At 27.3% G+C, this 25,455-nt stretch overlaps 3 protein-coding genes and 1 non-coding gene across 4 annotated transcripts; 2 read left to right on the top strand and 2 right to left on the bottom strand.

The window, feature by feature from the left end:
* Positions 1 to 168: 168 nt before the first annotated feature.
* LOC113554531 lies at positions 169 to 14,765 on the top strand. Its single transcript, XM_026958414.1, has 8 exons — positions 169 to 415; positions 3,628 to 3,755; positions 4,601 to 4,786; positions 4,852 to 6,358; positions 6,440 to 6,654; positions 8,475 to 8,660; positions 10,172 to 10,301; positions 14,553 to 14,765. The coding sequence occupies exons 1-8, from the start codon at positions 370 to 372 to the stop codon at positions 14,693 to 14,695; spliced, it is 2,541 nt and encodes an 846-aa protein (XP_026814215.1). The 5' UTR covers positions 169 to 369; the 3' UTR covers positions 14,696 to 14,765.
* A 30-nt stretch (positions 14,766 to 14,795) lies between these two features.
* LOC113554532 (40S ribosomal protein S8) lies at positions 14,796 to 18,947 on the bottom strand. The gene is made up of 6 exons (XM_026958415.1): positions 18,790 to 18,947; positions 18,470 to 18,576; positions 16,688 to 16,787; positions 16,438 to 16,613; positions 15,490 to 15,619; positions 14,796 to 14,975 (listed from the first exon to the last, which is right to left on the bottom strand). Exons 1-6 carry the CDS (start codon positions 18,791 to 18,793, stop codon positions 14,866 to 14,868), a joined length of 627 nt encoding a protein of 208 aa, XP_026814216.1. The 5' UTR covers positions 18,794 to 18,947; the 3' UTR covers positions 14,796 to 14,865.
* LOC113555350 lies at positions 16,027 to 16,091 on the bottom strand. Its single transcript, XR_003405374.1, has one exon. It is a non-coding gene; the product is annotated as a small nucleolar RNA SNORD49 (small nucleolar RNA).
* Positions 18,948 to 19,287: 340 nt separating the features above from the next.
* LOC113554533 (40S ribosomal protein S27-like) lies at positions 19,288 to 21,829 on the top strand. The gene is made up of 4 exons (XM_026958417.1): positions 19,288 to 19,567; positions 20,650 to 20,758; positions 20,827 to 20,937; positions 21,724 to 21,829. Exons 1-4 carry the CDS (start codon positions 19,562 to 19,564, stop codon positions 21,747 to 21,749), a joined length of 252 nt encoding a protein of 83 aa, XP_026814218.1. The 5' UTR covers positions 19,288 to 19,561; the 3' UTR covers positions 21,750 to 21,829.
* Positions 21,830 to 25,455: the final 3,626 nt, after the last annotated feature.

The following is a 25,455-nucleotide window of genomic DNA, read 5'->3' as shown; positions in this document are numbered from 1 at the left end:
TTTACATCCTTATCTTAAAATGTCTGTAAATTAGATAAACTGTTATCATAGTCTGATAACTTAACAGTGCAGATCGTCCAAAATGTTACCAGCACTGTTTTTCGATACTAGGTCCATGTTTGAGCGCAATTTAGATTGATATTTTGAATTTAGTAGCGTACAGTTCGTTACTGCATCAATATATTATATGCAGTGCAATAAACTATTGTAATTTATTAAGTTGTCTGTAGTTTGATTTATGTGTTTTATTTTCGGAGATATAATAAAATATCGGTTTTATATGAAATCCTCAACTTTCAACACATTTATTGCAGATAATTGTTTGATTATTTAATATTGTTTACTACTATATTTGCAGTATTTTTTGCAATGAAGATAATATGGATTACTCCATTATTACTGATTCAGAGTTACCGTAAGTTATGAAAATCAATATTTTTGTTATCGATTTAAGTTGATATATTTCATAAGTTATATCCTAATAGAATTCTTAAAGTAATATATTATATGTAAAAATTTTTCATTTATGTATTTATCATTTGTTTATTTCATATACTTCAACTAAGTTTAGGAATTTTTATTCTGATATTTTAAATTTTGTCACTAAGATATTTAACAATTTTTATTTATTTTAATATGCATATTTATATATTTGAAATTATTTATTTATACGAATAAATAATATTAAGTATTTACTGGTTTAGGATAAAAATATTACCAGTAACCATTACTTGGTATGCATCTTCAATTCGGAGAAAGGTACAATTGTAGTTAACATGTAATTCAACGAGTTACGAATGATGGCGCAAAAAAAAATATTTATTTTTAGTAAATTAATATTAATTAAATAATAATAATAAAAAAAAAATATATATAAAAGGATATTTTGATTATTTCATTAAACTATTTAAATTAAACTACAAGAATGAAAACATCCTACTAACATTTATGCAACGTTGCCGCATTGATTAAAAATACAAAATATTAGATCTGATATTAAATTTTAATATGTGATATTTTTAACGTATGATATAGATTTTTTTGTCATTTAAAAAATTATACAAATATTAATTATTTGTCAGTTTAAGATACAATTGAAATATTTTACCCCCAAGTACTTATTTCCGTTATTTTTAGATATTGCATGTGAAGTCATGATATTTTTAATTTGTTCAAACTCTTAGTAAGAATTAATTGTAGAAATAATACGATCATATTAATTAAATAAATTTAAAAAAAAAATAGATGAATGTATTACTTTTTTTTAATTAAAATTGATAGTTAAATATATATTTCCAAATTATGTTCATTAAAATTAAATTTTTTATCACTTAAAATATGTTTGTATAAAAAAAAAATGCGTTCTACTTCTACATTAGTTATTGGTGATCTTAAAAAAATTCAATAAGTTAGGTGATATATCTAAATAAAAATCTGCTCTATCTGACATGATTTCATAGTAAGATACTAAGATTTAAAAGTTTTATATTCTTTATTTTTTTTAATTATATACATAAATTTATCTTTATTTTTTCTCATTTAGACCAACAATCAAGAATATTTGTTAAAATATCTTCAATTTTTCTAAACATAAGCATACTTCTAAGTTGCTCACAATTCAATTCTTTCTAGTTTGTAAGATTAATGGATAATTAAGTGTAATTTTATGAATGCTATAAATCACATTTGACCATAGGCGTGCGCACAGGGGCAACAAGGTGTGCTCTTGCTGCCCTTGGACGGTTTGAATATATATGTAAGGGCTGTACTGGTCCAAGCTGGGCCGCCACACCGGTAATGCTCAATACAAAATAAGTGGGTTATCCAAAAAGTGTATTGCTACCAAACTAATCTTTTCTGTGTTAAAACTTTAAATTTGAGCTTAAAAATATTAACTTAATACTTATGTATGGGCTGGTAAAAATATTCGCTGCCCCCGACTTGAAACTCTGCGCACGCCTATGCATTTGACTGCATTATTTTGTACAAGTTGTTTCAGCTTTTCCACACTGATAGCCGATAGGGATTAACAATTAACATCGTCTTTTAATCACAATTAAAACATTTTTAAAATTATTTACATAGAACAATGCAGCACTTAACCATGTTCCCCACCTTTTAATAATAGGTTTGGTAAGTAAAGGTATATCTGGAATTTCTTTCCTGTATTTATTTATTGTTGATGGTATTTTTAGGAAAACTTTTTTCCCTAAAATAAACGAAATAAGTTACATATGTATTTAAATTTTATATATTAAATTAATTACCATTATTGAATAATGTTTTTAAATAATAATAAATTCAATTTAGTGAAGTATTTTTTTCATTAAAACACGCAGAATTTTAAATAATCCAAAAAACGTGGGAAATTTCAAAAAATTGCATTATAAAATTAAATAGGCAGAAAATGAGAGAACATAAAATGTACATAGACTATACATAATTGATCAGATTAGTTTTATCTTAACTGCAAAAAAGTGGTAATATTAATTAAATCCTATCTTTATAGTTATAAGTAATAATACACATTTAAATTAATTTATTATGGCGTTATGGCGATACAAAGACACAAATAAGGAGCTTTATGGCTTATGAGTCAATAATTTATGAGCAATAACGTATAACTAAAAATCAAAAGTAATGACTTTATAACAACTCTAACATCTAATAATTTGTTTTCCGAATTTGGCAAAAAAAATTCAATTGAGGGGGATATAACCCCTAACTTTCCCCCCACCAAGCACGCCACTCGTACTGCGACTTGAAGCCACACTGTTCTACGCATTTAAAAGCTCTGCGGATAGTGTTAGGCAAAAATAAATTATTGTGTTCCTAGTAATCGCTGTACTTAACTGTTGTATATATTTTAAAATTATTTATCTTTATACTATAAATTATTATTAATCATAATACAATACCTGATTCATTGTATATTGAATGATATGAATTAGTTAATAACTGATGCCAACTGAAATCGATATTATTATATTGTTATATACATAATATATACATCTACTGAAATACGAGTAAATATACTAACTACGCCGTACATGACATTCCATATATACCTAATATACTCTGACTCTTCTATTATAGTAGTACCTAACTATTTATTATCTATTATATTGTATACAAATTTAATAAACCTATACTATATAAAAATACTAAATCATAAGTATTACAAATAATGTATCTATATTTTTAGTATATTTGGTGTAAAAATATACTTACATAAAATATTAGTATGTACCTACATTACATTGTTAACATATTTCACCATATAATATCTAATATCTCACTCTACGTCACATTAAATAGAGTAGACTTATATCTATAAAAATTTGATGTTGTAACATATATTGAACGCAAGAATATGACAAGCTGTAATATATATTGTATTGACGTGTATAATTAATGTATAGAAATTATGATATTACTATTATATATATATGATACATTTTATTAATATCAAGTCACTAAATAAATAAAATTGATAAATAGTAGATTACTTCCTACTTTATGCTATAAATATAAGTATTAACTACTAAAGAATAAAGAATACATAGAGTTATAGAAACAAATATTATAATAATTCGTATAAATAATTATTCTAAATTTAATTTACAGGTACAATCGGTTTACATTTACAAGACGAATACAACCAATATTCATTTTATCAGAAGAGACCTTTAAGTCCTCGACCATTGGATACAATGGCAGACTTAACGAACGACCTTGGAATATGTGTTTTGAGAGTATGCAGCAATTTAACATTTATGTATTAAAAACCGTGACGGTTCGCTGGCCGAGCCGAAACTAATAATACAAAAAATCATCCTTTCTTATAAATACAAAAATAAAAACTATTTACTATTAATAAAGAATCCGAACAATGTCAATTAAAAAAATTCACTTTTAGCACATTTAAGGTGTAAATCAAGGTCAAATTCATTTTGAATAATATTTGAGTATATTTCTCAATGTAACAAATAGAGTTAAACTGCGCGTAACATTATGTTTGTAAAATAATCCACCCAAATTAAAAATTTTGCATTCAAATTTTCTTCCCTGACTTACGAATTACCAATTTATGTTTACTAGTTTTTAAGAAAACTTAAACTAAAAATATTTTATTTGAACGATTAACTTCTCGAATATCAGGACATTAGGTACTAGGTTAGATTAGTATACAAATACAACTACATTATAGAAACATAATTTCTATAAAATTATTTTATTGATTCACGATCTTAAAATTATTTTTTATTATTATTATACAGATAAATTTTTTTATAATTAAATAATATTTTAAATCATTTTAATACACATAATATTTTAAGTCTTATTTTTATAATAGGTATATGTTAGAGTTTTTAAATGGTGCGAATGAAGAAAGTTCCATTAGTCCCACCATTTAGAATTTGTAGACTATATTAATTAAATAGGCGTAGTTTAGTATTTTATGTATTATGTAAGATATAATATTTTATTATTAATAATTGAAATGATTATAGAATCAATATGGTAACCTTGCTGTTACACATAACAAATAATGTACCGACTGTCGTACTTTAATACTTTAAAATATACTGTATTTCAGGTAATTGCTGCTGGTGGTGCAATTGGAAATATTGCATTTTCTCCTTTTGGTTTAATGGCAGTATCAGTTCTACTTTATGAAGGATCCAGTGGATATTCTGCATTACAAATAAAACAATCTCTTAATTTACCTTGGGAAATCCTAGCTGTCAGAATCGGAGTTCGAGATTTAAATCGCTATCTTAAAGTAAATAGTTTAATGGTTATAAAGAATAATAATATTAATTGATCGATAAAATTTTGGTGTCCTAGACATATTTCAAAAGTGATGGATTTTTGAATGGCCTAACAATGAGCAGAGAAGAAGTATGTCTTAGGCCACAATTCAAACGAGTACTGCGATTGTACGGTTTTAATGATCCCAATAGTTTTCTTTTCGATTCGTGCCCAGAAAGTGCTACGACAACTATGCAACCACTGCAGCCCATGTCTGTTACTACACACGGTACTGTAGTGACGGAAATGACTCCAACTAGTCAAATAATTCAAGTTTCAACTAATATTACGAATAGCTCAGCTAATAATACATCGACCGTGGCAACTGAAGTTCCAGCTAAAGTAACTTACGTAGGTGACGCTAGTTTTACTATATCTAATATCGATACAAACACCAATTTACCGATGAATTCTCAAACGGTCACAATGGTCGTTGATATTGATACACAACCTCATACAATGCCATTAGAATTTTCAACTAATCAAGCAATGACAACAGTTCTTATTAACGAACAAGAACCAAAATCATCTAATGAAATAAAAGTGACAAATACAAAACCAAACGAGTTGTTTACTACTAAAGAACTCATTGTAAACACTACACCCATTACCTCTGATGATCCTATGACAGCAGCAGCTACAGTAACTCAAACAAACATAGATTTCAAAAGTGGCGAATTCAATTCATCAATCAACAAAATTATTGACACAACAAATAATAGTAAATCACAAACTGCTCCTACTGCAGACATATTTACTACAACGTGGTCGCAGCATGAAAGTACAACCGATGGTTCATCCTACATTACAATTGCAGACAATGAAATTGTTTCACCAAGTAACTCTTATGTTACGCGTGCTAATGATAATCCTGATATTACGATAATTGCATCAACAGAATTCCCATTTAAAACTACTGCTGATAACGAACTTAACGGGATATACACTGCAATAGAAGATAAAAACCCCTTTCTTGGAAACACTGTAGAAGCTATAATGACCACAAACAATGAATTAAGAGACACAGAAGAAACGACTAAAAGCATGGACGTCGGAAGTACATCAAAAATGATGTCGTCAACAAATCCTATATCTAACGACGACGGCACCACTACGGAGATTGAAACGAATACCGTTATTAGAGAAATAACCGATCAAACATACACGAATGCTAAATTGAATAACAATCAAGTAACAACAGTTAGTGATAATTTAATATCCTCAACAGATATTCCACTGACTATGGCGAGTTCAAGTAATGCGACTGAAAACGAAATCATAAGAGAAGCAGAGTCCAATCAACATTATCAAATAGCTGCTTTGGAAAAAAAGAGTGCCAGGTCCATGGAATCTAATAGTAATTTACCGACTTTCAACGTAGAGTTCGTGGTACGAAAAGAAGATATGCGAAACAATTGCAATCACACAAGAAAAAGGACCATTATCAAGCCTGATAGGATTTTGACGGAGTACCCATCAAATTCAGGCGTTTCAATTACACTCAGGGAATCAAAGAAGCGTAGAAGAAGACATTTGAATCAATGTAATTTTAAAAGGATATGATATATATAACTATCTAAATATTGCCTGTTGAGAAAAATATTATATTGATTAACCATTTTAGATCAAGCATACAACACAAATCGAAACCAATGGTTTAATGGTTACAAGACTTATGGACCACCATCTGGCTGGATGGACAGATCATCCAATCCATTTGAGTCCATTAATTTGTTCAATGCTGGTTATCAACGTATTCCATTTTTTACGTATACAGCAGTATTGCCTTTTGGATTTATTTTCGAACTTAAGTCACAAGTTATTGAGATACCTTTAGATGTATGTATACAATAATAATGAGTATTAATTTAAAATATTAAGTATCGAACCACAGAATAGATTAAACTGCCGAGTGATATTATTATCATCGTGATAGTCAATTGATTACATTGCATACTGATAAGTATCGTCTATAATATATTATTGTGAATAACAATATTATATCTAAAATTTGTATGTGTTTACGTATATAAAAATCAGTGGCGAAGCGTCATAGGAGACAATGAGACAACGTCTACCCACTAAGAAATTATAACACAGGACAAATAATTTTGTTTTATGAAATATTTACAAATTTTACGTCATTTATATTATATGAATGATATATGTTTTAATATTTGTTAAAATTGGTTTTTTGTTGTACAGTTATAGTCTTTAAGAATTATTAAAATAGATTAGATACACGCGATACGGACATGCGGGTTATTCCAAATATTGTATTATATCAAAGAGACGTTACGATGCAACGTCTCCCAATTATGAGCGCGCGGGTACTGGGGGGATATTAATGTAAGTGGGGTTTACTATCTTCACTATGAGACACGTTTCGCTATTCGAATTTCCTCAATTATCGACATCGCCATCGCGTTGTTACGCCATCGTCCCTGTAAATCGCTATTACTGATAGCCGATAGGTACCTACGTATTTCTTAATATTGTTGTTTTTATATTGTAGTTTGTCCTCATGGCTAATGATATAATTTATGTCATTTTGAACGATGGAATTATTACTTACTCATACGAAAAAAAAATGTATTATCGAATAGGTAAAACAAAAAGGGAGGAATCCAAGCGTATTAGTGTAATTTTATTCAATGTCTCCCCAATTAAAAACTTAAGCTTACCCACTGATAAAAATCAAATCTAACTTAAACTTTTTACTTTTTATTAACTTGTTATGGTCGTGTTTACATTTGACTATTGACCCAATAATATTCTATTGTCCTACATTCTACATGGGCAAAATAAATTATTGTAGAAAAATATATAATTTACGAAGTGTAAAAGTTGAAGCACTCGTAATTATAATATATGGAGTTCATATAATATACTATACATTCAAATTAATTTTGCAATTTCCTGTCACAACGATTGTTCACGCAATAATGCACAAGCAATAATAATTATTATCATAAGGAGTGAGAAAATATAGTGGCGTTTAAAGAAATTCTTAATAGGTGGGTGAGTTTATTATGCATCACACATACACACACACTACACACACATGCGCACATAAATATATAGGCGATATAGCCTTTATAGAATAGTTTTCGTAACCAACAATAAAATTAACTTGCTTTTACATGTTTACTAATAATTTTATTGCAATACATAAGTACATACTATTCTCACGATGATTTAAAACTTATTCATACTTAGTAGTTTAGTATCTAGGTACTATCTGTTTATCTATATCACAATATTTTATTTTAAAATAAGTTATAAATGTTTAATTTAATATTATTTTTTGGTTATATATTAGGGAGAACACTTTAAGACGAAAAATGTTTTTATTTATTTAATGTGTATTTTGATACTATTTATATTATATTTTTCTACTTATTTTAAACAATTATTTAAAAAAGTTTTGAAATATAATTTATGGCTATAAATAAATATATTTACAACAGTATTTTGCATATTGTGACGTAAATTTTTGTGATAGGTATAACAAGTAATGAAGGAATTCAAGGAATACATAATTTATAAAATGTTTTTCCTAGGGGAAATAAGGAGTTCAACATTCTTATTTATAATATGTACTTATCGTTTGACATATTTGTTATTAATTTTGATTTTTGTACAATATATATAAATAGGACCCAAAGTACACATTGATGATACTTATGCCGAACCATCCGAATGGTCTGTCCGAGTTGTTGCTGCTGTTGCCGTCAATGTCTTTGCGCAACATACACAATTCTCTGAAACCGACAGCCGTTCACGCAACCATACCTACATTCAAATATACGGCCAAAGTGGATTTGACTTCAGCTCTACAACAGGTGATTGACCGTCGAGATTGAGATCGTTTATATATATAAAAAAAAAACAGAACTTCTCGCTCAATACGTAGGTATAAGGTATATAATACATAATACATATATTATATACATTCGTACATATATAAAAAGAATGCCTACAGAGTACAGGTAAAATAAATTGAAGTACGTTCATTACTCGGATAAGCAGACCATGCAATTTAGTGTTTAAAGCGTATACGTCTTCCTTATAAACTATAGTTCCTTAATCGGCGTAAGGTTCAAGGGCACAACAATGCGTCAAAAACCCACCATGAACACTGCAGTTTAATCATCGTTATTATTCCATTATTATATTATTCATTATTTATATACCACACGTCCCTCGAGTATGAAATAAATCGTATGAACTCATAATACAACTTGTGTAGCCTCGTATATTACATTGTACGTGGCCTATGCGAAATAAATAGGTACCAACTACCTACACAGTGCCACAGTGGTGGATTGTCAAAGATAAAAAAATGATGCTTGGAAACTAAGTGTTGATAAGAAAAACAGAAGTCTCTGAAAACCCAAAAATATTTTTATAGATACAGAAAATAGTCCATACATTATGTTGTTATCAATAATTTTTTTTGTAAGCTCAAACAATAATGTAGGTACAATTAACAGCGATCCACGTACCATAAGTATGTCAGGCTAATACTGATTATTATATAACTGCAGGCAAATCTAAATAAGTAATTATATCGAACTATATAATGTATTATTATTTATTATATATTATAAATTATAATTCTTAAATGCATTTAATCATACATAATAATCTGCATGTCCAGTCAATCGATTTTTATAACCAATTCTACATTTATTTTTAACTTGTGAACCGTTCTAACTCCCCATAGAAAAATTAAATATATCCAAAATCTTCTGAATAATTCTCGTAGGAAAATAAAGACTATAAGAAGACGGTGTATTATTGATGTCTTTTAAAAATGTCTGTACAGTAATAATAATACGTAAAGTGCTTACTGTTTATAATGTTTATATGCTCTAATACAATTATAAATTATAATTTATAATTAAATAACAATTTTTAATTTTTTTTCTGACACTGTAGAATTAAGATTCAACAGTCAACATAATATATATATATACATATATATATATAGGTACGTATTCTTAATTCTATTTGCATAGGTGTAACCTATGTGGTTAGTTGGGGAGATGTATTTCACTAATCTCCCGCCATAAATACGCCACTGCCCACTGGTTCTGACTAGCAATTAGGGGTGAATTATAAATGTATTGTAATTTGTAAGTATGTAATACTTACTCATGGTTTATTTTCAACTTTGATCTTATCTAGAGAATTTCCTGTGACTATTAAATCCTAATTATGCCTTTGATTGTACATTTGTACACGTTGTATGTCTATTGTTTACTTAGATTGAACATACCAATTATAAAAATAAACAACATACCTATTGCAATTACAATAAATAATAATAACAACATTTTTCGGTTCACAGATTGGCATCCATGACGTGTTCTACAGGTACAGGGCGGATCTTTCGTTCATGTCACCGGACGCTAGATTATTCGTTAGTTCGGTACAGCAAGTGGTGTCCGTGACGGTCAAAAAGTACAACACGCCACCGGGTAAGTGTTCAGGGACGATAGGTGCGGTAATTTACATTGATTGTAGCGATATTATTTATATTGAGAAGTGTTTATTTTCACATGCAACAATGCAACTGAACAGTTAATTGTTGTACATATAGTATATTATTATTATATCATATAGTCATCTGCTTAATTGTATTTATGCGTTCTACGAGAATTTTCATTTACAAATGGACATATTATGTACCATAGACGTAGTCTATATATTATATTATTATTTTATAACAGGTAGTATAGGCAGTATAGCTTATATATTATATTTATTAATCCGCATAGAAATGTAAACAGTGACCATGAAAAATCGTATTTATTCGCTATACCTGTTTGAAATTGGATTTTCGGACGTTGGTGTCACAGTGGTCGAAAATCACCAAAAAAACTCCACCGCGGCAAATCGTTGCTGTCCTTCGGCCCCCACGACGTGTATACATTGTACTATAAACTATCAACTATTGGTCTATTGCTATGTATGGTACTATATAGTACTTATATATAATATATTTTATTAAGCTATTCGCCTTGTTATTGTGAACCTAATGTTTCGTTACTTATAAACTAAGTATGTTTATTTATAATAAATCAGTAAACCATAGATCTACTAGGTACCTAGTACCTAGTACCTATAGATTTAGGTATTTTATGTACAATGCATTGTGAGATTCTTAGGTTTCGATTCTTTAGTGTCTCTTGTCGGTAAATATACTGCAGCAAATCATTTATACCTACATTTCATCACGATTTTTTTATGAAGCTTCACATTTTTTCAGTTCTTCTTGAATATATTATTCACCGCAATAATAGGTACATGTCTTTAAAATCTTATATAATTATAACAATTTCTTTGGATCGGTAACAGCCTAAAGACTATTAACTTAAATAGATTTAACGTATATGCTCTTTATTATTACTCTTATATTATAGAATTACTAGTATTTACTAGTATTAGGCCAACTAACGCCCAACACAGTATATTGATATCAATCAAAATAATTACATAATATGCACATAAAAATATAGTATATTTGTGCGCAGTATATGTCAATTATTGAACTGCATTCAGGACTCAGGTGCAAGTACTGACAGGTGTATTATACTATGTAGGCGCGTGTAAGTACGGTATTTTATGTCATAGCCCGTGGATATAATACGAGTACAATACAATTATTATTATGTAGGTACCTGCATTGGACGCTGTGTTCATGTATACAACATTTTCTTCTCGGTTGATCGGTAAACCGAAACGAAGTAAACACATATATTGTCTTCATATGCGACATGCAATTAGTCTTGAGCAAGCAATCGATCGGATCGATTTTTTTCATAAAAAAAAAAAAAAACAGAGTTCAAACGTTATAATATGTACGTAGTGACTAGTCATACATATTGGCATATTGCGTCATTCATGCAGTTTCATATAGGTATTTAAAGACTTAGTACTTTATATAATTATAAATATACACATTAAATTATATGGTTTACCTATCAGTTAATCTATTTAGATAATGATGTAAGTTGTGACGTGAAGGTAGTAGCCAGCAGTTATATATTAAGTATTTAAGTCATAATACTTGCGCTATGGAGAATATCTATTTGACTTTATGACTAGCTAATTAGGTACTTAATTATATAAATATATAATATAATTGGTAGGTAATTGTATTTGTATAGGGTATACTGTATTAAGCTCATTTATAGTCCAGTTTAAGGGGTTGTTTATCCAATAATATATTATTTATATCAGTTAAAATTTCCTGATGCTGCATATCCCTTCTTCGTAGCCCTCTCCAAATTCCAATGCTCACTGTTGAATTTCATTCTCAGTGATTAGTTGTAGAACCAACTTGACTAAAAGTTAATTGAGTATAATGGTGTTGAATATTAGAAGTTTCATTCATAGTGACTAGTTGTGGGCTAAGGATTTTCTATGTGAACGATCACAATGTAGTATATTATGAAACTAAAGAACGTAATCGACTCATTTCGATATTTTTTATAAATTATGTATGTGTGGAATGTACTATCGATATCATTATTATTATTGTGTGGGTCTATAGAAAAATTCAAAATGTGTCTCTAAATTTAGCGATGTAATAATTCTCAAGCTCGTTCGGATTATTGCATCTTCTGGATTAATGAGACCCTACTGTATAATTATTAGTCATTTATTTTACAGTAGGCTAATATAATTTTTTTCCAAAAATATTGCATTTATTCGGATTTATTATACTTTTAGAATTTAACTATTATAATAAATACATATTTAATGTATATATAATGTATTTGCAGACTTAGATTAGGGAAGAGACAGGGGGCTAAACCCATAAAAAATAGAGGTCTACAACAAGCCTACAAAGAAAAATAATATATCTAATTTTTCACCTAATTAATAAATCAACTTTTACAAATTAAAAATTATATTATTATACATAATAATTGATAAATGTCACAAGATGTTGAGGTTATAACTAGAGACCGGATGTATAGGTGCATAAAATCTTAAAAATAAGATGTTTTAATATTACATAGTTTCATCAAAATAATCTTTTAGTTTTACATACTACTACATACATAATTATTCTTTTTTTTTTTTAAAAATATATAAAATACTGAAAAATCAAATAAAAGTAACAGTTTATGAAAATTATAAGGTAGTTAAATTAATCCTAACTACCATTATTAAATAATTAATTAATAACCTATTCAGTATTCTGTATCTAGACTTCTACGGGACAAAAACGCTCAAAATAAAATGAGAATCACAATACATACTACCCTTATTCTACTCAAAAATCAAAATATAATACATTTATACAACTGTATATGCTTGTACAAGACTATTATTATATTCTGTTTATCAACTTATCAATTGTACCCATATTTTTAAGATAAATCGTTTTCATATAGGTACTTCTTATTTATGATTGTCCATCCATTGAAGTCAACATTTTAACATTCATAAAAATATATAATTTTTTATGCTTACCTTTTCTTTAATTTTCAGTAAAAAGAATTCACGAAGAATCTTGTATTACATTTTAGGTGTTTAAACACTTTTAAATTAAAATAAATACCTAGGTATAACTACAAAATTTGAAAATTAACTTAACTGGTTAACAAATAAAAATTTAAAGATAACTAACATAATAATATCGTATAACTTTGTATAATATTTCATTTATTTAATTTTTTTTCGATAACGGATGATTCATACGTGCTGACACAGTTTCTTTATAAATGTAGATAACTATAAAGTATAAACACGCCGAACTGCATAACCGTTATTTTCCTTTTAATTTAAATATCGTTATCGTGGGTCTTCAATAAATTTGTGAGACAAAAATCACTAATTCCAATTTATTTTTTATTCTATTAAAAACATGTATGAAGCATAAAATTAAATGCCAATTCTACAAACAAAAAATGTCCTTAGAGTCAATTATGCACGATATACAGAGGATTTAACAATTTAGAAATACACCAGTCACCAATTGGACATTGCCATATTAAAACATGTACGGACACACGCGGAAGGTAAAATATTTTTTTTTATCATCTGAGGTCAACGTTTAATCACCATGAAAAATATCAATTATCTCGAGATCCGAGGCCTTTGTTTTTCGGTTGGTATCATCGCTAATACGGTGCTGCGTGAGCATTATGGATCGAATTTCCTCGAAGTTTACTGACACCTACAGGTATTATTGTTCGAGATCTATTAACTCAAGCGGATTTTTTCTATCATTGTACGACTATAGAGGATAGACGTCTGTTTACACAGTATAAATGTATGGCTAAATTATTATAATATGCGTAGTAAAATCTTAACACTACCTTTCGACGGTTCATAGTGGACACCCTTTAACACAGTTATGTATTAATAACAAACTCCAGAGTGTTAATTGCTATTTTTATTTATTAATAAATGTTATTATTTTACGTAGCAGAAAGTTTAGATAATGTAAGACAACGCTGGTCGCAAAAACACTTTACCATCCATTATAACACGATAAGCTTTAAATGTATCTTAACTAGACTTGTTTAAGTGCATAGTGGGGTAATAGGTGCCATAAGTCAGGAAAATTTTCAAAAGGTTGTATGATGAAATGATGATTTTTATCACCATTTTTAACTTAATAGATTAATTCATATATGAAATTATGTAGTGTTGATAATTTCATATATTTAAATTTCTTTGTTTATTAATTATTCTTTTCTTACATTTTACAGTTTATGAAATCCAACGCAAATATGTAGAACAGGAATTCATAGTCTCAAAACCATTTGTTTATTTTGTGATGGACATACATACCAAAGTCAGTCTTATAGCTGGAGTAATCACTGATCCATTAGCATCACCAATTTGGATTTGATAATAACAGAAGTCTTATTAAGTTAAGGTTAATACTTAATAACAGTATCATGTTGTGGTACTGATTTGTAAAAAGAATAAATATCATGTAAAAACAAAACTTATGTCAAAAAACATTTGTTATTTAATAATGTCAGAAGAACATGAACATCATTACAAAATAACATTTATTTATTTGCCTTTCTTGGCCTTGATCTTCCTGTGGTAAAATTCCAATTCTTTGCCTTCTAAGATGTAACCATCAGCACGTCCACATTGACCAGGTCTGCTTCCCAAGCATGCTAAAATAAATATTAAAATTTTGGTAAAATATAAATATAATAAGTTTAAGGAGTTAAAAACAAAGTTCCTAAAACCCAATTGTAATATAAAAGCAATATTCAGAAAAAAATGATTTACATTTCATATAAAAATCATATTAACGAGATTTCTTTAACATCATAATATTGCTGAATATTTAAAAATACAGTGTTGTACAATAATCTTTTAATATTATGAAAGAAGGCACATAATCTTAAGTTCAGGGTAACTATGAAAACATCATAAGATAGAAAATTTTATCCTATCTTAAACTTACAATTTGTCATCATAACATTAATGTACAATACTTTAAATATGCAATTAAAAAAAAAACGCTCAGTGTAACTATGACAAAAAATGTTCATATTATTGATAGACATTAATCAAAACGATTAAAATCAAAAATTTCAATATCACCATTATAAAATTTAAAATCATCATGGCGTTTTAATAACATTTTCTTATTTACATTATCAGTCACTTGATGGTACATACCTAATAAACGTGAGGTTTGGAACTGCTCATCGATTGCAGGTTCTACTTTGGCAAAACGTTGCCTTTTCTTGTATTTAACTTCAGCCTTTGATGATCGCTTCTTATTCAATACTGCATCTTCAGCTTCAGTCTATAAATAATATAATAAATACAATACAGCTGTTAATAGACTGAAAAATTTATTTTTATAACATAACAGTAAATAAACTAATAATTTGTAACTTATTAATAACGACCTAAGTAACTCAAATAAATGACTAGATTGTAGTGTAATTTATTTGTTCGTATATTCACATTTCTGCTCTCAGCTAGTACACGATCATCAATTATCAGACGGCAATTCCTATCAGAAAGGTTCATCATAGCAGATTTTATTTTCAAATTTAACATCAGAGCGCTGCGGAATAAATTATATCCTCATAAATTTATCAGGAACCGAAATATTACTCATCATTTGGATTTAAATATCCTTATAAACACATATAAGATACACAATTTTAATGAAGTTTATTAGTTTGCATATTCATATATTTCTGCAGTCAGCTAGAACACGGTCATCAATTATCAGACGGCAATTCCTATCAGTAAGGTTCATCATAGCAGATTTTATTTTCAAATTTAATATCAGAGCGCTGCGGAATAAATATGTCCTCATAAGAAAACATCAGGAACCGATAAATTACTCATCATTCAAATATGTTTATATTTTTATTATATAAATTACTATATATATTATTATATAAATAAGCTATGGACAAGTCAACAGTGCTCTCAGATAGTACACGGTCATCAGTTAATCAGACGGCAATTCCTATCAATAATGGAGGTTCATCACAGAGCAATAAAAACTTAGGTTTTCAACCAATAATAAAATATGAGCATTATTGGTTAATAATTCATTAAAGAAATTAAATAATATTTTTAATTAAATTTTAAGTAAATACGTACTAATTTTGTAGTCTTCCTTCTTCCAATAGGCAACGCGTAATGGCCTTCATACCATTGACGGAATGGTGTTGCATCTATGACTACAATTGCGTTTTTAACCAAAGTTTTGGTTCTGACCAACTCATTGTTTGATGCGTTGTAGATAACATCAATGATACGAGTTTTAGCAGAAATACCTAAATAAAAAGTGATTAAAATTAAATAATAAAGAAAATAACAAAATTAAATTTTAAGTTGATCATAATCATACCTTCAGAACCCCATGAAAAATTTCCTTGATCCAATCTTAATGCTCTGTATTTCTTGTTACCTCCTCGGGTACGAACAATGTGTACACGACGAGCTCCAAGCTAAAAATATTTAAAAGTGATATAATAAAACTAATATATAAAATTTATATAATACAAATAATTGTAGATAATAGAATATATTGCTCTTAGTTTAAAGAGACCTATTTCAGGATATTAATAAGCAGATATGTTCACTAATCATTTCATCTCATAGTTTACTTTATCATCATAAATAGGATTTTATGCTAAATAAGTTATTTTTTCAATATTATTATTGGACAAAAAAAATAATAAAAACAAGAAAAAACTAGTCTATTTCAGGATATTAATAAGCGGATAGATTAAATTAATCATTAATTCTTCATTAATACTAATCTCATCATAAATGGACAAAAATCACTCAATATAATTGAAATTTAAAAACTAGTTCAAAGAAAAGATATTTAAAGACCAAAAATTAACATAGGTTAATATAAATAAACTTATCGAGTTCATCATTCTAATATATAATTTATTAAACGGCAAATCCACCCACCTTTTACTAATTAAGTATTTATTCTTTATTTTCAAAATTGTTATTAAACAAAATCATGTGATTATTACAAACACTTAAGTCTATTTCAGGATATTAATAAGCGGATAGATTAAATTAATCATCAAATCTTCATTAAAACTTATCTCATCATAAATAGACAAAACTTTGCAGTTATAGTTCAATAGAATTTGGAATTAACAAAATCCTAGGAGATTCGAATGCATTTCAGAACGTTAGAGGTGAAAAATAGTAAATATCTTCATTCATTGGTCAGTGAAATATCACATCATGTATGCACTATTGTATAATATTATATAACTCATAATAATACTTAAATATTTAGACAGAAAATCAGAACGTTAGAGGTGAAAAATAAAATAAATATATCTTCAATAATATTCGGATAAAAGTCTCATCATAAAAATTTGTCTTTAATCATACATAAAATAATATATACTTAACAATTAATATACCTAGAGTTATTAAGTAAAAATTATAAATTCAGCAAGTCAGAACGTTAGAGGTGAAAAATATAAAAATATATCTCCATAGTAATTCAGACAAAAATGTCTCATCATTAACGCTAGAATTTATAATTTCTGTATAGCACCAAAAGTATAGTATGTATATTACAAATATAACAACAATAACATAAAAGTAAATCAAACATGAATTAAAAACTATATTTCAATGTTAGAGAAGTGAAAAATAAAAAATTAATATCTTCAATAATAAGCGGATAAAAGTTTCATAAAACTCTGATATTTAAATCATACATAATATTATTAAATACCAAAAAACTAATAAAACCAACTCCCTTACTAAGTTAAAACTATAAATTCAGCAAATCAGAACGTTAGAGGTGAAAAATATTAAATATATCTCCATAGTAATTCAGACAAAAATGTCTCATCATTTACGCTAGAATTTATAAATTGTATACAGCATATATTATGAATATTTCAAGTATAACAATAACATTTAAATCAAACCGGGGTTAAAAAACATATCAAAACATTATAGGTAAAAAAATAATCCCATAACCATCCTGTTTTTAAACCCATCACTAATGCAACTTAAATGTGTAATGAAATAGAAAGATCTGACCATGGCATGTTTAAATTACCATTTGCAAGCTAACTAGTTCACGGAACAGATACTTGTAGAACACGGATTTTACATTTTACACAGTAAATTAATGTCATACCTTCGTGTTGGCAGCCGGGCGACCCAACTCATACTTCCTCTTCTTGCGGAGGGGCTTGCGCTTACCTCCGGTCTTCCTACGTTTATGCCATGTATCACGGGATATACCTTAAACAAAAAACGTTGATATAATTAGGCTGCACGAGATATACGGTATTATAACAACTGCAAATAATATATCTTCGATATGTGCGCGAGACGCCGGGAGCCCAATCAAGTCGTTAAAAATCATTGCGATCGACGAAACATTAATTGAATACGAGTAGTCCAAAAGCGTAGATCTAATATTAAAGCGGATGTAAACGGATAAAAATTACTTACCCATCTTGTGTCTCTGACGTTAGTGTAACACGACGGGAAAAACTAAAAAGAATGGCTCAATCGACTTGCAGAATGTAAACAAACTGCTCGACGACTGAAATGAATACAGGTTATGTCTGACCACGGTATAAGTGGGTGGAGCTTAAGTTCTAACCTAACGTTACCATTATGGTTTTTGACAATAATTTCGGGAAATGTAAATTATTAAAATTGAAAATGAACAATTTATAGCGTCAATATTTTTTAGAATTTGTCAAATCGCTTTACAGAATCATTTTAATAACATTTTATACTTGATCGACATTTATCTCACGAAAATTAAATGAAATAAATATATTATCAACGATGTTTGAGGTTATGACACGACGTTCATGTGAAATAGCCAAAAACGTTTCGTACTTCATACACACGGGAGTCTAAAATGAAATACATAATGTTATATATATATAAATGTATCAACTTTTATTGATAAGATTTACGTTTAGTGCAAAACATTTACCACCTTTTAGATATAATGAATAGTGATAATTGATAGTGAATGTGCAACAATATACAAATTACATACCTATTACGAAGACTGAAGTAGTAAAGCTCAGTTTACGCACATTATCCTCTGGCGGTTTGTCAATAGAATTTATACGTTGTAAAGAAGTTAGGAATTTGTCACTATTTATCCCGTTTTACCGGCTACCATTCCATAGCTGTGAATTTTTGTGAAAAGTGAAAGTTTGGCGATTCTTGACTAACGAAAATATATATGTGTTGATTTAAAATGCCTGTAAGTATATTGAAGTATAAAGTTCAAACTATTTTAAGGTTATCGTATTTCGTTGTTAATCCTCATTCAATTTAATTTATATATTGTGTACCTATATATTTAAATACTGAGATCGAATTTATTTAACAATAACACTTGTTAATGTTTGGTAACATTCAGTTCGAGATAAATAATTACAATAACGGTATTGAATTACTACAGTACCTACTGCTAATACTTAAAACATTATTAACGACTTATCGTGTTACTGCCATTTACGGACTTGGATGTAAAAGTGTGGGGTGGAATATAAAGGGTGTATATTTATAACTTAACAGACAATTTTCAATACTTTTCACTAATTAGAAGGTTGTGATTACTTCCCTTGGTAAATCACTAACTCTTAATTTTGGTTTATATATTTTAGGGAAAGTATTTCAATATAAACAGTTTCCACACCTGTCTGCGATTGCTTACTACCAATGCTAACAATTAGATCAAATTCATCATATATACAGTTTAATAATGCCTATTTATTTATTACTCTACTTATAATTTTAACATAGTTTCTCGATCATAGATAAAGTGAACACTTAAGAAATTATTTTAATATTTTTTTCTTCTTTATAAATCACTTACTCAATATCTTTGATAGGTGTTCTTGACAAAGAATTTAGTATTAAAAATTGGTCCCTTTCATTTGAAAAAGAATAAGAAATAATTTATAGTTTAATGTCTTAATGTATTAGTAAATTTTTGTATAAAAAAATATTTATTAACTATAAGAAGTGTAAAAAATATTTTTTTATCACCATATTAAGGGTTTTGAACTAATTAACTTTAACTAATTAAATATCTATTTCCTTGTCAAATTTTTTAAAACAAAATCTTAATTTATTGTTTTTGATATATTTAAAGCTTAGGATATTTATGTAATTATTTCAATTAGTTCATCAATGTATTTATAATTAAACAATTGTTAACATTACCTATGATAGGTTAACAGTGTACCTATTTTGTATTAGGGTGTTAACTTTTTAATGAATTCACATTCTAAGATAAAATTTTATCTAAAAAGATTGTGATAAAAATGATTTATTTAGTTAGCAAAAAGTATACTTCATCCATCTGCTACAGAAGATTTACGTAGCCACAAATTGAAGCGACTTGTACCTCGTCCTAATTCATATTTTATGGATATCAAATGTCCAGGTAATACAATTTAATTTAATTGATATTGAATTTTGAAAACTTTTTATATTTTTATAATTAAATTTCAGGTTGCTACAAAATTAAAACAGTTTTTAGCCATGTTCAAGAGAACGTGAAATGTGACGGTTGTCTAATAGTACTTTGCAGACCAACTGGAGGCAAAGGAAAATTGTCTGATGGTAATTATTTAATTTAATATTAAATATAATATAAATTTATTATTTAATATGTTTTTTTTTCAAAAATAGAAATGAAAAATAATAATTCATAATTTGTTAGTTACTATTATTTTTAAGAAAATGTTAGCACAATATTTGTTTTCTCTCTGATACTTAAACTTTAGAAAGTGTTTTATACTTTTATTTATCTGTTGTTTGTTGGCTTTTTTAATATTTCAATTCTTTTTTGCGTTATATAAATTTAAAGTGTTATATTATACATAGTACATCCTCAGAACTTGCATACAAATTAAAATATTGCAATCAGGAACGTACGCAGAAAAAAGTTTTGAGGTATGTTTTTGAAAGTCAGTTATTGAAAAGTAGAATTTTTTTTAATAAATATACATAAAAAAAATTTTATAAAAATTAGGTATACTTAAAATACTTTTTTTAAATACAAACACTAATATAATAAAATTAATATTAAAATTGAATAAGTAAATAACCATGCAAAAACCCAAGTATTTCGGGGAGTGTTTGAACACCCAAAACACCCCCCCCCCCATGTACGTCCTTGATTGTAATAATTTAATGTACAAACACAGATAATATTCCTATTTTTATGTTTAACAACAAGTTAATTCACTTAAATATTAAAACATGAAAGCACAAAATTGATTTTGCTAAACATAAATTTGTATGATTTAGAGAGAGAAAACAAATAACGTGTTATTGTGCTGAATAATGAAATTCTTCCATATAAAAATTATTGTTGATTAATATACCTTTTTATTATTTTTTCAGGATGTTCATATCGAAGAAAACACTAGGGAAATATTTGTTTTAAATTCAAAATTAATTTTAAATTTATTGATATTTTCATAAATAAAATTATATTTTATCTACATTATTTTTAGTAGTTTATTTTCATGTAGAATCAAATCTAAATTAAACTTGTAAGTTACTGATAAAATGTTGGCTGGTCGCTCTAAATTTGAGCTTGTAGATAGAATTTACAATATACATTGTAAATTATGAATATTTCTTATGAGTTATATACTTATATAGTATGTTATTTACCGACGGGAAGAACTGCTCGCAAGGACAAAGTACCCGTTCGTATCTTAACCACTATTGAAGACTGAGAAAGTACTAATAGTTCCTGTTTTGAATAGTAGGTGTTAAATGTATCTGGGATTGAGTAGACCCAGTGGCGTTACTAGCGGGTAAGTTAGCTAAAGGAAACTTCGAGGCCCCCTAATAATGCAAGTGTTCTTATGACCTAAGAATAAAAATTTTTTTTTCCCTATATTTTAATATAAACATATACATATTGCTTTAATAATATATAATATTATAAAATCATTATCATGACTAAATAATAAATGAGGGCCAAGAAAAGTGTTTAAGTATCCATTTATCTTCCTATTTATAGAAATTTGTTATTGCAACTCAACAGCCAAAGCCAATGAGAGGGGGAGTGTTATCGTAGCGACAGTTACTATTTAAGTTTTTTATTTTATAGTATTTTCAATCCAGATTAAATAATTTAATAATCTATAAAGATAAATTTACATTTATTAATTAAATAATATATTTTTCTTATGTATATTTTGTTTTGTATACATTTTCAAAAAAAAATGATATTTTAATGCGCTAAATATTTTATGTTTATAAGCATATCTTCAATTTTTTAATTGTATCTGTTTACAACATTTTTAAGAGTCATAAAATAGTTAAGTTGCATAAAATAATTAATAATTAAATTAGATACCTATAACCATGGATTATAAACACTAGTATTTATAATCAATGCTATAACTCATCATTTTTTATTTGACAAAACTGGATAATGTGTTAATTGTTATTTATTTTGTGATATTAGTTATTTTCTAAAAGTTAAGATAAATTATACGTTAGTCAAGGTGACTATCAATAAAAAGTATCCAAGCCTTTTTATAAAGAACAATAATTGTATTTATTACTAAATGTATACCATTTATTGAACTATAAGTAAAGATGATAGGTATATAAAAAACATACTATATAGTATGCTTAAATGTTTATATAAATATTAAAGTATGTATATTTTATACTTGCACATCTGAATAATTGCATTAGATTATAATATGTACTAGATATTAACTGTCAAGAGTTGATTTTGTCTACTATTTTTTTTTCTCAATATTATGTAGAGCATTTTGTAGATAATTTTTTACAGAGAGCTCTACAAATATTAATACTGAATTTAACTTATAAATTTATATTTAAAAAAAACTTAGCTTTTAGAATAATTTTTAATTTTATGAAATTATTATCTAATCAATAGTTTTAATTATCTTATGGGAATAAGGAGGGGAGGAAGTGGTGGGTGTATCTTGGATTGTTTAAGGCTATTTACATTTTTGGGTAGGAGACCCCATTTTATACTTGACTTTAGGGCCCCCAAACGTCTAGTTGCGCCACTGAGTAGACCACTATGATGGTTTGTCACAGTGACGTGCCCAGGAATTTTTGATGGGATTTAATATAGACCGAATTTAATTGCACTAAAAACAAAAACAAAAATTAAATATTTTATCACTTAAAATATGTTTGTATAAAGAAAAAATACATTATACTTCTGCACTAGTTTTTGGTGAATGTTTAATATTCAATGTGCTCAATGGTGCATGTTCATATTCAAGCATTTAGGCGTTATATCTAAATGAACATCTGTTTTACTTGATATAACTTCATGTCTTGAGTCTTCATAGTAAGATTTAATAGTTTATATCTTTTATTTTTTTTCCATTTGTACCGGAAATATTTGTTAAAATATCAAAATTTATAATATAAATTTATGAATAACTCAGATAAATGTAATTTTATGAATGCTATAAACCACATTTGACTGCATTATTTTTTATGAGCTGTTTCTTTTCTCCACACTGATAGGGATTAACATTGTTTTTAATCACGATTAAAAAATTTTCAAAATTAATTGTATAGAAAAGTGCAGCATTTAACTATCTTCCCAACCATGTAATAATAGGTTTGGTAGGTAAAGGTATACCCGGCTCCGGAATTTCTATTTTGTATTTATTTATTCTCGATAGTAGGTACGTTTAGGAAAGCTTTTTTTCCTAAAAATTAACGAAATACCTAAATTACATATGTATTGAAATTTTATATATTAAATTAATTATTATAGTACAATAATCTATTTATATACCAATACATTTAGTTTAGTTAAGTATTTTGTTCATTAAAACACACAGAATTTAAAAAAAAATCCAAAAACCGTGGGAAATTGTAAAAAATTGCATTATCATGCATAAATGATAAATGCAATTTTAATAATTTATTTTCTGAGTCAGCAAAAAAAAAAAGTCAATGAAGGGGGATATAACCCTTAACCTCTCCCCTCTGAGCACGCTAATTATAATGACTGTGTTAATTCATTGTATTTATTTATCGTTTCAATATTAAATTGATTCATTGTTTAGACTATCTAAATATATTTAATGTATTATACTTATATTTTAATATTTCCAATATTCCAATAATTAACCCTAAATATTATACATTGAAATTAAAAATGTTATAAGTTTTTTGCTATAGCAAATCGTGCAAATATGTGATTTCAATAAATTTAATATTCACAATACAAATAGTGATAAAATTGTACCTTCAATATTTTTTTCAATTTGAGTAATAACAACTTATAAAAATCTTTTATTTTTGACCTGATTATTTTAAAAATGACTGATAAATTTGATATCCTTAAGTTTTTTCCTTCAGAAACCTAATGTTGAATATCTAAGCATTTTTTTTACCGCGCCAAAAGGTGTCCTCAGACAAAAATAAAAATGTATAAAAAACAGTAAAATTAATCACTCCATTTAAAATTTAAAATTTTTTTTTTACGATTTATTTTAATAGAGACTAGGGCTGGAGCTTTCAATAAATTTGAAATCTCGATGTATCGAAATCATCAATTTGGTCATGTACAGATTATAACCAGTTTTAAGCATTATGCCATTATGTATGTATGTTGAAACACCAATCGCTTAAGTAGTTTTCTACACACTTCAATGTATCCAAATGCTGCTAATATTTTATATTCAAAGTCATATTCATAATTTTGTTTTCGTCACTACTATATGGTTATTTGATACTCATGCTTATAAGTTTGTGACATAGGTAGGTATTCATGTATTATGCAGAACACCCACTTGGCAGACTTGTGTTATTATTATTTTTCACGTTGGTTTCGATTAAAATTAAAATTAAAAATGTATATGATAATCATTAAGTATATGCTATACGCTAGAAGTAAATTGTTATATAATATGTGTTTAAATACCTAAAATATGATTGGCATTTTCGTTATTCGCACGCATGTAATGCGTGAACATCATATTATATTATATTTAATTTCGTTTTCTTTTTTTTTAAACGAATATAATATTAAATTATTTGCAAAATAATTAGAAAGTGAAAATAATAAAATAAGTCATTTCCTATTAGGCATAATCATTAATAGTATTTCAA

This window comes from Rhopalosiphum maidis, chromosome 2 (assembly GCF_003676215.2).
Source record: "Rhopalosiphum maidis isolate BTI-1 chromosome 2, ASM367621v3, whole genome shotgun sequence".
NCBI lineage: Eukaryota > Metazoa > Arthropoda > Insecta > Hemiptera > Aphididae > Rhopalosiphum > Rhopalosiphum maidis.
This window is presented reverse-complemented; position numbering and strand designations above follow the sequence as displayed.